Source organism: Semicossyphus pulcher, unplaced genomic scaffold, assembly GCF_022749685.1.
Source record: "Semicossyphus pulcher isolate SPU_LCO1_2020_fin unplaced genomic scaffold, fSemPul1.0.p SCAF_14, whole genome shotgun sequence".
Taxonomy (NCBI): domain Eukaryota; kingdom Metazoa; phylum Chordata; class Actinopteri; order Labriformes; family Labridae; genus Semicossyphus; species Semicossyphus pulcher.
Window position 1 is genome coordinate 17,514,494 of NW_027211648.1, and position 12,576 is coordinate 17,527,069.

Here is a 12,576-nt window from a genome sequence, read left to right on the forward strand (position 1 = left end):
TAATTGCCTTGACTGTTGCCTGGTTACATTACACCAATCATATACCTTCAAATGTATTGGCATCATCATGGTGGTGAATTGACGGAGCCACATTTTTTTATCTGACAATTGAACCATATAGTCCTCTTCAAGCACCTAGTTAATATAGAATAGTAACTAGGTAATTTCCCCCCCTAACTTTCAGAAACCTATTTCAGCTGTATACTCATAAGTCTACTTAACGACTCCAACGACTTTCAGCTGTTAATTTCAGCTAATTAATGCAAGCTGTCTGCCCGGTTAGCTAACGATATTAGCTGTTTATCATGTTAGCAAACACTCTCAATGACAACACCTTACTTCACATGTCACAACTGATTCTGGTTGATGGCCAACAACACCAATATAACACCAATTTGCGATCATATTTGGCTGTTTATTTTCCTCCATAAGACAAATATCTTTTATTTTGCTTGGTGGAGCTTTCAATCCACACACTCAAACTCCAGGCCGCTCCTCTCAAAGAGACAATAAATAAGCCAATAAGAGACATGGCAGAGGGTCTTTCATTATTCATGCCAAATGTATTTATTGACTATATTTACAGTTCACAATAAACACAAGTAACCATCCTGACAACTGCTGTGCAACTTCGTGTACAATGTGAAATAACCTTTGACCTCTCTATAAAGGGTCTACTTATCTCTGTTTACCCACTGGATCGATTTCTGGCATATTCCCTGAAAAACAATCACATGAACACCCACTGGTTGATTGTTTTTCCAAGAAATTCATTTACAAAGTGGACGATACACAATCTGTAACAGCATTGACAGAGAATACAGCTACTATTAAGGTAAAATAAAACTGCTGTCAACGACTATGGTAAAAGGTAGGTAGTTCTTCAATTTAATGAGCAGGATTTTTTAAACATTGAGTACAGCACAGTCATTGTGGAGGAGCAGTCATTTTTCTCTGCAATGTCTGCTCTTTTTTGTTGTTGTGGTGGAATACCTCTGTGGGAGTGTTGCATCCCAGAAATAAAGATTCAGTCGGATCGATATGCAGTCCAAGTAATGCTCCATCCACTCATCTTGCTGTCTTTCTCTCTCTGGTTTGGTCTTTTCTCTTCTATTTTTCGCAGACAGCCCTCGCTTCCAAGAGAGTTGAAGTATCTATTCAACTAGTCTTTCCACATCTTGCCTTGTCTTCCTCTCGATCAAACCAGTCCTAGTGCTATACATGTCCAGGCTTCGACAGGTAGGCTATGAGGGCCACGACCACCCCCACGTACATCCCCGTCCCGACAGTGATGGAGAGAGCAGCTAGGAACAGGGCTCTCCTGGAGCTCATTCCTGCTCTGGAGAAGTCTCCCTTAGAGATGGCCTTGCCAGTCTGACAAAAAAAAAAAGCAGAGAGTGGAATGAGCTAGTGTGTTACTCATCAGCCGGAGTGTATGAGTAGGTGTAAAGCCACAGTTAAAAGAGAGAAAACAAGAAATGCTCTCAGGGAGCCATTAGTAACCATGGCAATTAGGTCGTTATACCTCTGACAGTGACAAATGTGTTGTTTGGGTGTTTGGGTTTCCTATCAAAAAATGAGCCCGGCCTTTATTCTTTCTTTTGACACTCTCTTTTCTGTCGCGCTATAATTGTCTCAACAATTACCGTGGAAGATGCTTCAAAACTACCCCGTTGCAGGGCTGCTATTAGACAAACTCAAGGTGTACTACAAATGAGGTCTCAGCTCAGGATGTGACAATAATATAAAGTCAACGCAGCGCTCAGACAGAACAAAACCTCAATGTTAATGGCTTCCTACTGTGAATAAAAAGACCATAGAGTGGGCAGAGCGTGCTGAATTTACGTAGTCAATCACCTGAAACAACTGCAAGGAGGGTCACAGGGTGGAAAATGGGCTGCGGTAGCACTTGTCTGAGTGCCTGCACTGGCTGACCTTAAATAGAACGCAGGGTAATCAGAGTTAATGACCGGCTTGAGCTCTCTGGGCCTTTACCTTGTGTGAGTAGTAAAAGGCAACGATGCCCAAGGGCCAGAAGCAGCAGAGCATGGAAAAGATGGCGAGGCCCAGGTAGTCCCGAGGGGGTAGCACGATGAAGTTGTCCTCGCTCTCGCTGTCACTGGAGCTGTCACTCTGCAAGACAGCACAGTGATGAAGAATAATTAGGTGTCAGAAGAGGAAAGGATGAAGCACTTTTTATATGCACTACTACCTACAATTTGTAAGATGATCCACACTTTCAAAAAAAGAGGTTAGTACATTGATCTTGAGTTTGCCTTACTCCAAGGCAATAATGGAGTAAGGTTGACGTGTGAATGGCGGGGTGTATTTTGGACATCTTCACACGGGTGTAGCTTGACAACTTGTGCCTCCCCAGGCCCTTACTACCACCACCCAGGATAGGATGTGCCCAGCCAGCCAGAGAGGATTTGGTGCTTCTGTCAACACCCATGAGCGGTCTGACAGATAACACAGGATTAACGGATTGTCCCATCATTGCACGGCGACAGGGGAAACAGCAAGAGGACAGTGTCGTTTATGTGCTAAATTGCCTCTACAGCAGACGAGACCTCCACCATCTCTCCTCGATATACCCAGTGTCTTTCAAGGCTGTACGAATTCAACAAGCTCCCTGTTCTGTGCCTCGATACTGAAACTCAAGGCCACGAGGGCAGAGTTGGCTAATGAAAGATATATTCGAATGCCATTCTGGCTCCATTGGCACATGGGGCCTGCAGCAAGATGGCAACGCGACTGCACTGGTGACCTTTTAAGAGAACACTGCCTTACTTCTCTCCATGTCCCAGACACTGAACGGATGTTTGTCTAAATAAACAGCCCCAAGAAGGAGTGGGCTTCATTTGTTAGTCTTGCTGCCTGTGGGGATCAATCAAAGCGGAGAAAGAGGAGGCACAAAACAGAAATCGATATGTAAGGCAGGAACCAAACCAACCGTTTTTTAGAGGTAATTAAAGAACAGTCAGAGAGGCAGGCAAAAAAAGAGAGACGCCATATGTGTTGGCTGATTTAGCTTCTAATCTCATCTGCATTTACCAAACCACACAATAATATAATTACCTTGTTCTATTTTGGGAGCGTTTCTGTGTAGAAACCTTATTTAGACATTAGGATGAAGTGGAGGACAGCACTGCTATACTATCCAAACAATTTCCAAAGAGCTACCACGGCCAAGGAAAGATTATGAAGCGGCCTGTTATCTGCTTTATGAACACCGTCCACCTGGACAGTCGGGTGTGATCCATCACAACAGCAGCTGGTCTTAACCACATAATCTGACATCACATGAATAAACCTGCAGGGAACAAACAGCAGTAATCTCCTTTATCTTTGTAGCAGGACCTGATAACAGACCTGAGTGACTGGTGCATTCAGTCCTACTGACAGCCTGCCCGACACCCAGACCGCCTGACTGGGAACACACTACCAGTCTGGTCTCACTCCAGTATAACTGATTGGGCTTCCACAGAGCCACAGTGCCTTTAACAACCCCGTCACTGCTCTCTTCGAGGCCTTGTTAGAGAACGGTGGCCACAGTTGGTGCTGTGACAGTTGAATCATCCACATGTTCTTGTTACTTTCTTACCTGCAATTTATTTTTTCTGTCACACAGATGTCAAACCTCCGCTGACAAAAACTAGGTGTTGAATTACAATTTTAAAGCTACACTACCTAGGGGCATGTCCGGTAGTGTTTGACTTGACTGGCCCAACTGGGACATCGATTTATGCAGGGGTGAATTATGTGTGTAGCATTTCTTTACCATTTTTGTCTCCACTATTCAAATCTACTAACATTAGGTTATTCCTATGTACAGATTTCTTTTATTAAAACAATAACACAACAGAGTAGCAACACAATCTTCCATGCCCAAGTACCAAAAATACCCAAGATTCAAATGTCATAAAAGCGCCCAACAGCCTGTTGCAACAAAGGCAAATTAATTGCTTTTAGTCCTGCCTCTGACTAGGCAAAAAGCCAGTCAGTGGAGTATACTCCTGTCGGTCACTTTGGTGCTGTGTTAGCAGGTTTTTTTTTTACCAGTGAGAAAGCGGCTATGATTATTGGGTGGTACCTGGGATGATAAATCAAATTTCAGTGCGGCCCGTGCCACCCCAGGCCACCCATTGGACATGGCCCTGCTATATCTTGTTTAGTCCTGTTGCTTGGTGCCAAGGAATTTTACAGAGATGATATGGGTTGCATAAGGATCATAAAGAACTGACACAGACTCCTGGAACTTCAAGGATATGTATGAAGCTCTACTGTATCTATCTTATTTAGCTAAAAATAGGCACAGACACACAAAACCAAGAAACTAAAGTAAAGAAACGCAGGTGCTAAGCAGACAGTCTCATATTTCAGCTCAAAATGTGAGCACTGTTCATCAGGTTCATTTGCTCTTTCGATTTCATGTGGAATAACTTCAGCTGCAGGCTCACCTGCGCCGACAGCCATGCATCAGCCCGAGTCCAGCTTAATACCCTCGCAGCACGGCATTACTTATCGCATTAATGGTAGTCGCCTCCATGTCTCTATCTATCTGCCAGGCCTCCGAGTGACAAGAGCTGACTCGATCATCAGCCCCGGAGAGGTCGCTATACTTCTTCCTGTGCCAGCTCAGAGCCCTGGGTGTTTCAAAAATGTCCCTGGATGAAATTAGATTTTCACCACTTCTGAAAAGCTCACGGTTTCCTTTGGAGGGAGAATTATAGCCCTCAAAGAACAGTAGTAGATTATCCTAGATGTGTCATTTTCTTACGATGTCATTATAAAACAAAAGTGAACAATTACCCTGCAATAGATTTGAAAGACTCAAGTAAATTGACCATTTAGAGAACAGAGTGAGACGTGAGCGTGAATCACACTGGCAGTCTATTAAAAGGAAATAATAAGCATCACTGTACTCTTCATGACTCACTTTCTGCTGTAAGATGGCTCTGACAGTTACAAGAAAGTGCCGGAACGCCTTCAATTTTATAAAGGAACTCAATATTCTAATTACTCTGTCAAACGGCTCTTACTTCTCTCAATTTTCTCTTTAATGCGTGTAGTCACAGTAATCCCCTGTAGCTTGTCGCAGGGACGAGAAAACTGTAAGTATAACTATTTCTGAGTTCATATTTTTCTGTGGTGCGACCTCTGACCTCGTACTCCGGTCCCTGCTCCTCCTCCACGTCGTACGACACCGTCTGGATCTTCTCGTCCTTCTCTCCTTGTGCGATCTCCTGGTTGTTCTCCGTCGAAACTCCCTCCGACGCAGTGTCCTTACTCTCCGTGAAAGTGGTCTCAAAGCTCTCGCTCTTGGAGTCCTTGCTGTGGAGACTCACGTCGTCCTTGTACATGATAAAGTTTGGCCTGTAGAAGGCCTCCACAGCCAGATGCAGGGATGTTGCGTCCAGGAATTGAGGGGTCTTATGCGTTCCATTAGTCCCAGTGTAGTAGTAGCCAATGAGGCCGTCCTGGTAAGGCTGGGACGGGTAGTCGCACTGGTAGCCCTGGTAGTCGTTGTGCACCACGTGTTTGCTGGTTTTGTCTAGAAGGGGGTTCTGGAGCTCGCTGAGGCTCTCCATGATGGTGGGCTCAAACGTTGAGTGAATCAGAGAGGAGAGTCCAGAAGAGATTTGGCAGTCTGGAAGCTGGAAATACACGTAAAGTACAGTTAAATTAAAGAGCAGTTAAATAGGACCCAACATTACTAATCTAGGACGTGGCTTCAGTGCAGGAGATATTTCATCCTGTTGGGCGATCAGTATTCCTCTCAGAAGCCAGTCTGAGCCTTAAAATCACCATCTGCTGTATGTTCAACTGTTGCATCTCACACCTCCAGATTCATATAAACACACAGGGGGATATATCCTCTACATGTCTCGGCTGCTTATATTAAAAACCAGGAGGAGTGTGGCAGGTGCTGCTGTATTTCGCTCTGCATACTGATCACTTTGACTGTCTGTGAACTGGCCTCCCTGATTCCACCTGAATATCTTCACATACAACTGAGTTAACGGGACAAAATAACAACACGGTGCACCGTAGGAGGGACCATTATTAAGGCAACACGTTCGTTAGTGAGAGGCTGTTTTATCTCTCAAGCTGTGAGGAAGCAAACACAGTATTTTATTGATGAAATCCACCACCTTTTTGGCCAACAATGACCCAATTTCCCGCATAAATCTTTCATCATTATGTCTGATGATAAGAAATGCGCCACCGAGGCAGCTGAATCATATTTTAGAATTAGCAGGAAACAAGTCAGAGCGATTTCATGCTCTTTAGGTGAACACGCTGAAGTGAAAAATGAGCGTCCGAGTGGAATAACGCAAGCAAATACTTGATACTTGTCCACATTAGCAACAAAGATATACAGTAGCATACATATGCAACACTTTCCCAGCCTGCAGCGTTGACCTTTTGCCTCTGTAACCCCTCGGGAACAAAAGCTCATACAGTGACTGTGGGTCCCAGAGCGGTTTGGAGTAGAGAAGCAGGAAGAAAGTGGGCCAGCAGTGCCTCAATCTTAGCCCACTCACACCAAACACTCATATCTTCCTCTCTCTCTGTGTCCTGTGGTCTCCATCCCCTCATGCCTCTGAGGCTGAGCCGCTCTCCAGATAACAGGGAATTCCATTACACACTACATTACACAACAAAAACCACATCCCGCCACCACAAATAATTAATCTGACAGAAGGAGATGTGCACTTAGCACATGTGGGAGTGTGCTTAGACTGCACAATTATTAATGACCAGGAGCACGTACAGTACTCTTTCTCTACCTTCTTTTTCTATTTACTAGTTTTTTCACACTTTGCCTCCCTTAGAAACAAAAACACACAACTGTCCTTTTTTTGATGACATCACACCGTTTTTAACCAACATACAACTGCAAGTATTATATTTACAAGTAGTTGATCACGAGGGAAATCTGTCAATTTTCACTATTTCACTGAGACATCTCATGTCTGCTCTGGTGCTAAAAGAATAAAACACTATTTCAGGTTACTAGAAGCGGAAACATCTTACCTGTGGTGTAAAATCCTCCCGCAGCTTTGTTCAGCATCGTTCCTCGGCGCAAACTGAGTCGATGTTGACGATCGGACCCTCCTTCCGACTTCGCGTTATCAGTTTCGGTAAACTGCCATCGTAGCACAACATATGGCATCCGTGCAAAAGGAAGTTATTCCGCGCGCGAGAGGGGAACGGACTCTGCTCGCGGAGCTCTCTCCGCCATGGCACCGCTGCTGCGTCTGACAGGTAGATTTTACGCACAGTGTGGCACTGAGCTCAGGGTCCAAACAACTCCGGCAGAGGCTCAGCTGACTCCAGAGAACTGATTGGCTGCGCGAGACGCGCTGTGCACTCCAACACCGACCACGTATTTGACATTTCCAAACTCTCCCTGCCTTTGCCTGGGCGTCTTCCTCCAGCCTTGTGTCTCATGTGCTGGATGTAGTTTTACGCCCTCCTCCAGAGGTAGTACTGTTTTGTCTTGTTGCATAAGCAGAGAGTGTTTTGGATCACACAGAAAGCATTCTCTCATTGCAGCCTGAAGTAATTGCTTTCCTTGTGTTTCTTGCACAGCTGAAGTGCTGTTTAAGTGTTATTCCTCCCCACTGAGAACGCCCACCACACGTAGAAAACACAGCACAGGAACTTCATTTTTATAGATCTCTCCTTCTGCCTCATGAATTTCAGGATTCCCCTTCTTCACATAACTTCATCTTTTATTCTTTCTTATAGAAAATGTTCCCATTTACCTTGATGTCATTGTCCCTGCAGCAATGTGCGTGGCTTTGAATTGCTTCCAAATATAGCTCAGGAATAAGCCACTATTAAATTCATTGCACATTTATATTTGATTAATATTTCAGACAAATCCCCATGCATTTATCATGAGCCTGCCAATTTAGTTTTGCCTTTAACCTCTCTGAGCTAAGCTGCTTATGATTTCCATGCCACGATTTATCATTGTAAACACTGTTTACATAACATTAATATGGATGTGTTTCCCCATGCAGGCAAATGAGCAACATAATAGATTCCATACAGGAAAACTAATCTGTTTCCATCCCACTGCAGGATAATAACATAACTACAGTATGTACAGTGGCACTATCTGTGGTTTACACTCATGTAGAAACACTCAAATCAGCACCTATCAGAGGCTGTTATGCTACGCCAAACACTAAAAGACTGATATACAGCCACCGAACACTGGACACATATCTTATTCAGAAGGAGCACTCTGTTCCACAGGCTCATAAAAATGTCTGGAGTTAATAATGTGCAAGCCCAGGCTCTGTCACTTTCACTGGGAGATATGCATTAAGGTGCTGATGGACACTTTATGGGGGAAACATGGGGCTGCATTTAAAAGACTGGGCACACATGAGCTGCCTCTCTCTCTCTCTTAGAGTCACCTTGTGTTCACATGCACGAGGCGATGTGGCATAACAGCCCCGCCGTCTCCGTGATGGATACCCCTCCCTCAGGAGACGCGTATATTACAAGAGGGGGCGAGGAGGGGACCAGAACCTGCAACCGTTTATCCATTATTCCTGTTTCTTTCTCGCTATCCATCAGCCTTCACAGCGGGAAGCGGAATATCATTTCCTAACAAAGATACGCGTCAAAATAGCACAGGAAGACACACGATCCGGAGCTTAAATGTGCAGCTCTGCTGTGTGACATTAAGCATAGTTTATGAGAAGAGAAGATTTCTGCTTGGACCAGCCTCTTGCCAGCGTTTCCTGTGGATGGACTGTGAATATTTATGGTCCTCACTGTGCCCCTTTTTTTTCTGCTCCATTTTCCGCTCTATATTTAGGCTCTGTGTCACTACATAACAGATGCACTATTTATCAAGCGTTTCCCCCTCAGAGTCGTGTAATTTCCTAAACAGAAAAAAAGATGATTAGAGCTAAATATGCAGGTAATCATGCGCCGCCGTTTGATAACGCCAAAGCAGAAAATGTTCTTACGGTTTCCTCTTATTGACTCTTTCCTTCACCCCTGTTTCATATCGCAGCCAACTCTTGACACGGTGAACTTTCCTAAGGCCCATTAACCGGCTTTAATCATTTAAACACTTTTGGGAATTCATCAGGCTAATCCGATTGGCAGGGAGAGTATCAAAGCACTTAATTTGATCTGGCCTAGTCGGCTTTATGCGAAGAAAATGGGGATTTAAGCAGCTTTTCCCACACGGACGTTCTGTGCTTTACTTCCTGTTTGATTAAACACTTTAACAAAGTGTGTGCCAACAGTGCACCTCTGACCACGGAAACAGCCCGGAGGACTTATCTAAAGGGCAAAAATACACAATTAAAACTGTGCATACTTACGGCACAATATAGTTATTTCAAACCAACATCGTGTCTGTTTTAATTCTGCTGCTGATGTTCATTGCAGACGTGAAAAGCTCTTCCATTCGGTCAAAGAGGCCAGTCTGCAGAAAACAGCGGGACTTGAATCCCTGCAGCGCCACGTTCAGCTGCAGGAGCAGGAGGAGGTTCAGCATATGGGGAGGTTTTGGCAGGAGCAGAGGATGGACCTCCTTCCAGACCTGCAGGCACGCCGCAAGCCTCCGACTGAAAAAACCCACATTAGAGGAGCTAAACACTGCCTCGTACTCACCACCTGACTCAGTGTACAATGAGCTGTCCAGGAAGCGGATGACGGCGTCATGCAGTGTTAAGGGAAAGAGAGAGAGAGAGTATGTAAATCAGAGCTTGTGATGAATAAGATAGTAGGTAGGTGGGGGAATAAATAACTACAGGCAGTGGATTTTTCTTCCAGAGGAGCTTAAGAGCAGACAAAAGCTCTTTTGTAAAGCTCCGTTTGTTTACCATAAAACGCTGCTATTACGCTCCCACAGAATTAATTTCAGAGTGCAATATCACCAAACTCCACTTTGTCGAGGTCTGATAGTAAAGCCGGGCGGTCTGCAGGGCTTTAAAAGAAACAGATTTATTGCCCGCTTACATCCAGAGAAAATGAAAATGACTTTGACTCCTACAGCAGGTTGTCATAATGAAAAACATAATAGTCGGTGAATGCCAACATTAGGAGAAGCAATTCCATTAAAGTGTTTGAAAGTTGCACAGTACGTGACTTTTCAAGGTCCTTGGACAAATGTTCAATCAGAATATTAGCAGTGTGTGTTTGGATGTTAGCCCACATGGGGGGCAAACAGGGGGATGGATGTGCGAGGAGTCCCGAGGGAGCGGAAGAAGCTTTTGGCTTACGCAGTTCTCGAACACACAAATGCAATACGTGTCGAATTAGTCGAGAGCGCTCCATCAGGAGGCGAGAGGTCGGAGTTTGTCATCCGCGATTTCAGACAGAAGCACCACTTTGTAGCTCTACCCTTCAGCTGTACGCGCATATCCCTTTAGCAGAGCATAAAAAATGCAAAGCGTGCAACTTGGGAGAGAGCCAGTCTGCGGCCGCCGTAGTTAACGTCAATCATAAGTGGACTTCCTCCCACAGAGAGAGGGAGGACAGTGGGGAGCTTCTTGTCTTCACGGATCGCTGGCAGGGGTACAGTAGCAGGCCGTCGCACTCCGGAGAGACGCCCTGCGCAGATTAATGGCGTCCTCCGTGGCGAGATTTGAAAACTTCCATTAATGGAACAGCAATGATAATTTATTTGGACAGGCGAGCTGCTTCTCTGTGAATAATGAAGTGGCCCCGGGATCATTAATATGATGGATTTCCTCTAATGTGGTGATGCCGTGCCAGCTGTAAAAAAAAAAGGGAAAATACAAGAGCTATGTTCATTGTTTGTATTATTGATCTGTGGACTAGAAACAAACATGCTTTGATACCAGAACCTTGTCCCTCTGTAAAGGGATTAAAGATCTTTAGAGGAATAATACCTCAGAGGATTCCCATTTTAACATTAGCAGTGCTAATGAGCGACAAGTTAATCCTGTGGGGATTGTTTGCAGGTAAACCAGGTGATGATGAGTCAGCCAGGCATCACAGTCTGCTGTATGACACAGTCTTTTTCATTAGTCCAATATGAGGAATTAACAATTAAAAGTGGCAGACGCTTTCAAAGCTGCTCTGTTGGAGCTCTCTGCTTTAAGACTTTCCTTTAAACCGATTAAACCTTTTATTAAACAGCGGAGGATTTAGCCGTTCTGTCCAAGAAGTAAAACCAAACAAAGACAGATTTCCCTTTCCGTCAGCGTCGGTGCGGCTGCTGTAGAACGGCTATAAATAGGTGATGGTATGGAGCTGCTGCAGGTTAAGCAGAGGAGCTCACTGAGGGCCGAGGTGACTCATTGCCTTGTCTCATTGCATTATGTCTGTTACCTGGCGTTTGCACCTGTCACTACACCTCCTACCAACACCGCAAAACCACTCACTCACACACATAAACAAGGGCCTGTTAGAGGGAGCATCACTGTACGCCACTGTACAAATATTTCCCCAGATTTATCAAAGAGGCTGTGATCTATATCTTTATAATTAGAATGAAATAAGTGACTACATTTTATGTGTAAGAAGCTGCTCTTGGTTACAAACCAATGAGAATTATATCTCCGCTCTTCAATTGCTTTCTGCGCTACACTGCGTTTTAGCATCTTTAAGCTAATTCTTTTGCTTTATGACCCCTGACTTAATTGTTTTGGTCCACTCTCTCTGTCCTTTTTTGTGTTGCAGCATGCAGCTAATTTCAGCAAAGCAGCAGCAAAAACAAGTGCTGAATGTTAAGCACCAAACAACAGTGAATTTAGCAACTAGCAAGAGGACATATCAGAGCATTTAGTTAAGTTTAAATATAGAATCTTGAAGATTTTCATCTAAATAAATTCCTGTTAAGTCACTATCTATCGCCGAATGAGGTAACACAATGGTGATTGAGCCTATGGCCCACTGATGAAAGCCTTTGCTTTTGCAGAATTACAGACTGGGTGTCTGTGGTGATATTCACGTAAAAAATCACTAGTGGCGCCCAGTTAGTGCCGCGTTTTCCATCAGCCAGCAGTGGTTGGTCTGCCAGAGAGGGTAGGCGGAGCTAAGCGGCTGCTTTTCCGCTCTCTGCAAGTGTTGCGAGTAAACAGTAATCTACTATGGCTGAACAAAGAAAAGATCGATGACTACAGATACAACTTCAAAAATATGTGAAAATCCAAATAAAAAGAAGCAAATTGGACGCTCAGATGAAGGCAAACAGTCTAAAAAGGAAAGCGACCGCCAGAGAGAAAAATCAAGAGTTACAACCGTTACAAAGGGAGCCAACTGTAGATGTCTGCTTATCTGGGACATGTGTGCCCATGATTGCTTTTTATCGCCATAAGTTGGCGCCAAATGGAACGAAACTGAGAACTTCGAGATTATAACTTCAAGTTAAGTTTAAGGTACAGGATATTTTCCTATACAGGGCTAAACAAAAGTAAATTAGGTGGACACAAACCTGTCTCGAAATGAAAGCTAATGTTGCTCTGTGTTTACTGCTTGTGTAGATACGAGGATGTTAGCTAACATATTAGCTACAAACATATTCGTGTTGTTCTAGCAGCTTGTTTCACTTCTTCCAAGTTGCTA

At 44.3% G+C, this 12,576-nt stretch overlaps 1 protein-coding gene across 1 annotated transcript; it reads right to left on the minus strand.

Moving 5' to 3' along the window:
• Nucleotides 1-543: 543 nt before the first annotated feature.
• Nucleotides 544-7,539, minus strand: LOC138591754 (synapse differentiation-inducing gene protein 1-like). The gene is made up of 4 exons (XM_069662438.1): nucleotides 7,042-7,539; nucleotides 5,166-5,657; nucleotides 1,996-2,133; nucleotides 544-1,374 (listed from the first exon to the last, which is right to left on the minus strand). Exons 2-4 carry the CDS (start codon nucleotides 5,589-5,591, stop codon nucleotides 1,216-1,218), a joined length of 723 nt encoding a protein of 240 aa, XP_069518539.1. The 5' UTR covers nucleotides 5,592-5,657; nucleotides 7,042-7,539; the 3' UTR covers nucleotides 544-1,215.
• Nucleotides 7,540-12,576: the final 5,037 nt, after the last annotated feature.

Bases quoted from the DNA above. Each gene is read 5' to 3' on its own strand.
- LOC138591754 (XM_069662438.1), bottom strand. From the start codon at position 5,591: ATGGAGAGCCTCAGCGAGCTCCAGAACCCCCTTCTAGACAAAACCAGC. The intron at 2,134-5,165 runs GTCAGAGGTCGC...GCTGTCTTGCAG, and splicing joins AGCAGGGACCGGAGTACGAG to AGTGACAGCTCCAGTGACAG. The intron at 1,375-1,995 runs GTAAAGGCCCAG...TTTTTTTGTCAG, and splicing joins CCTTTTACTACTCACACAAG to ACTGGCAAGGCCATCTCTAA.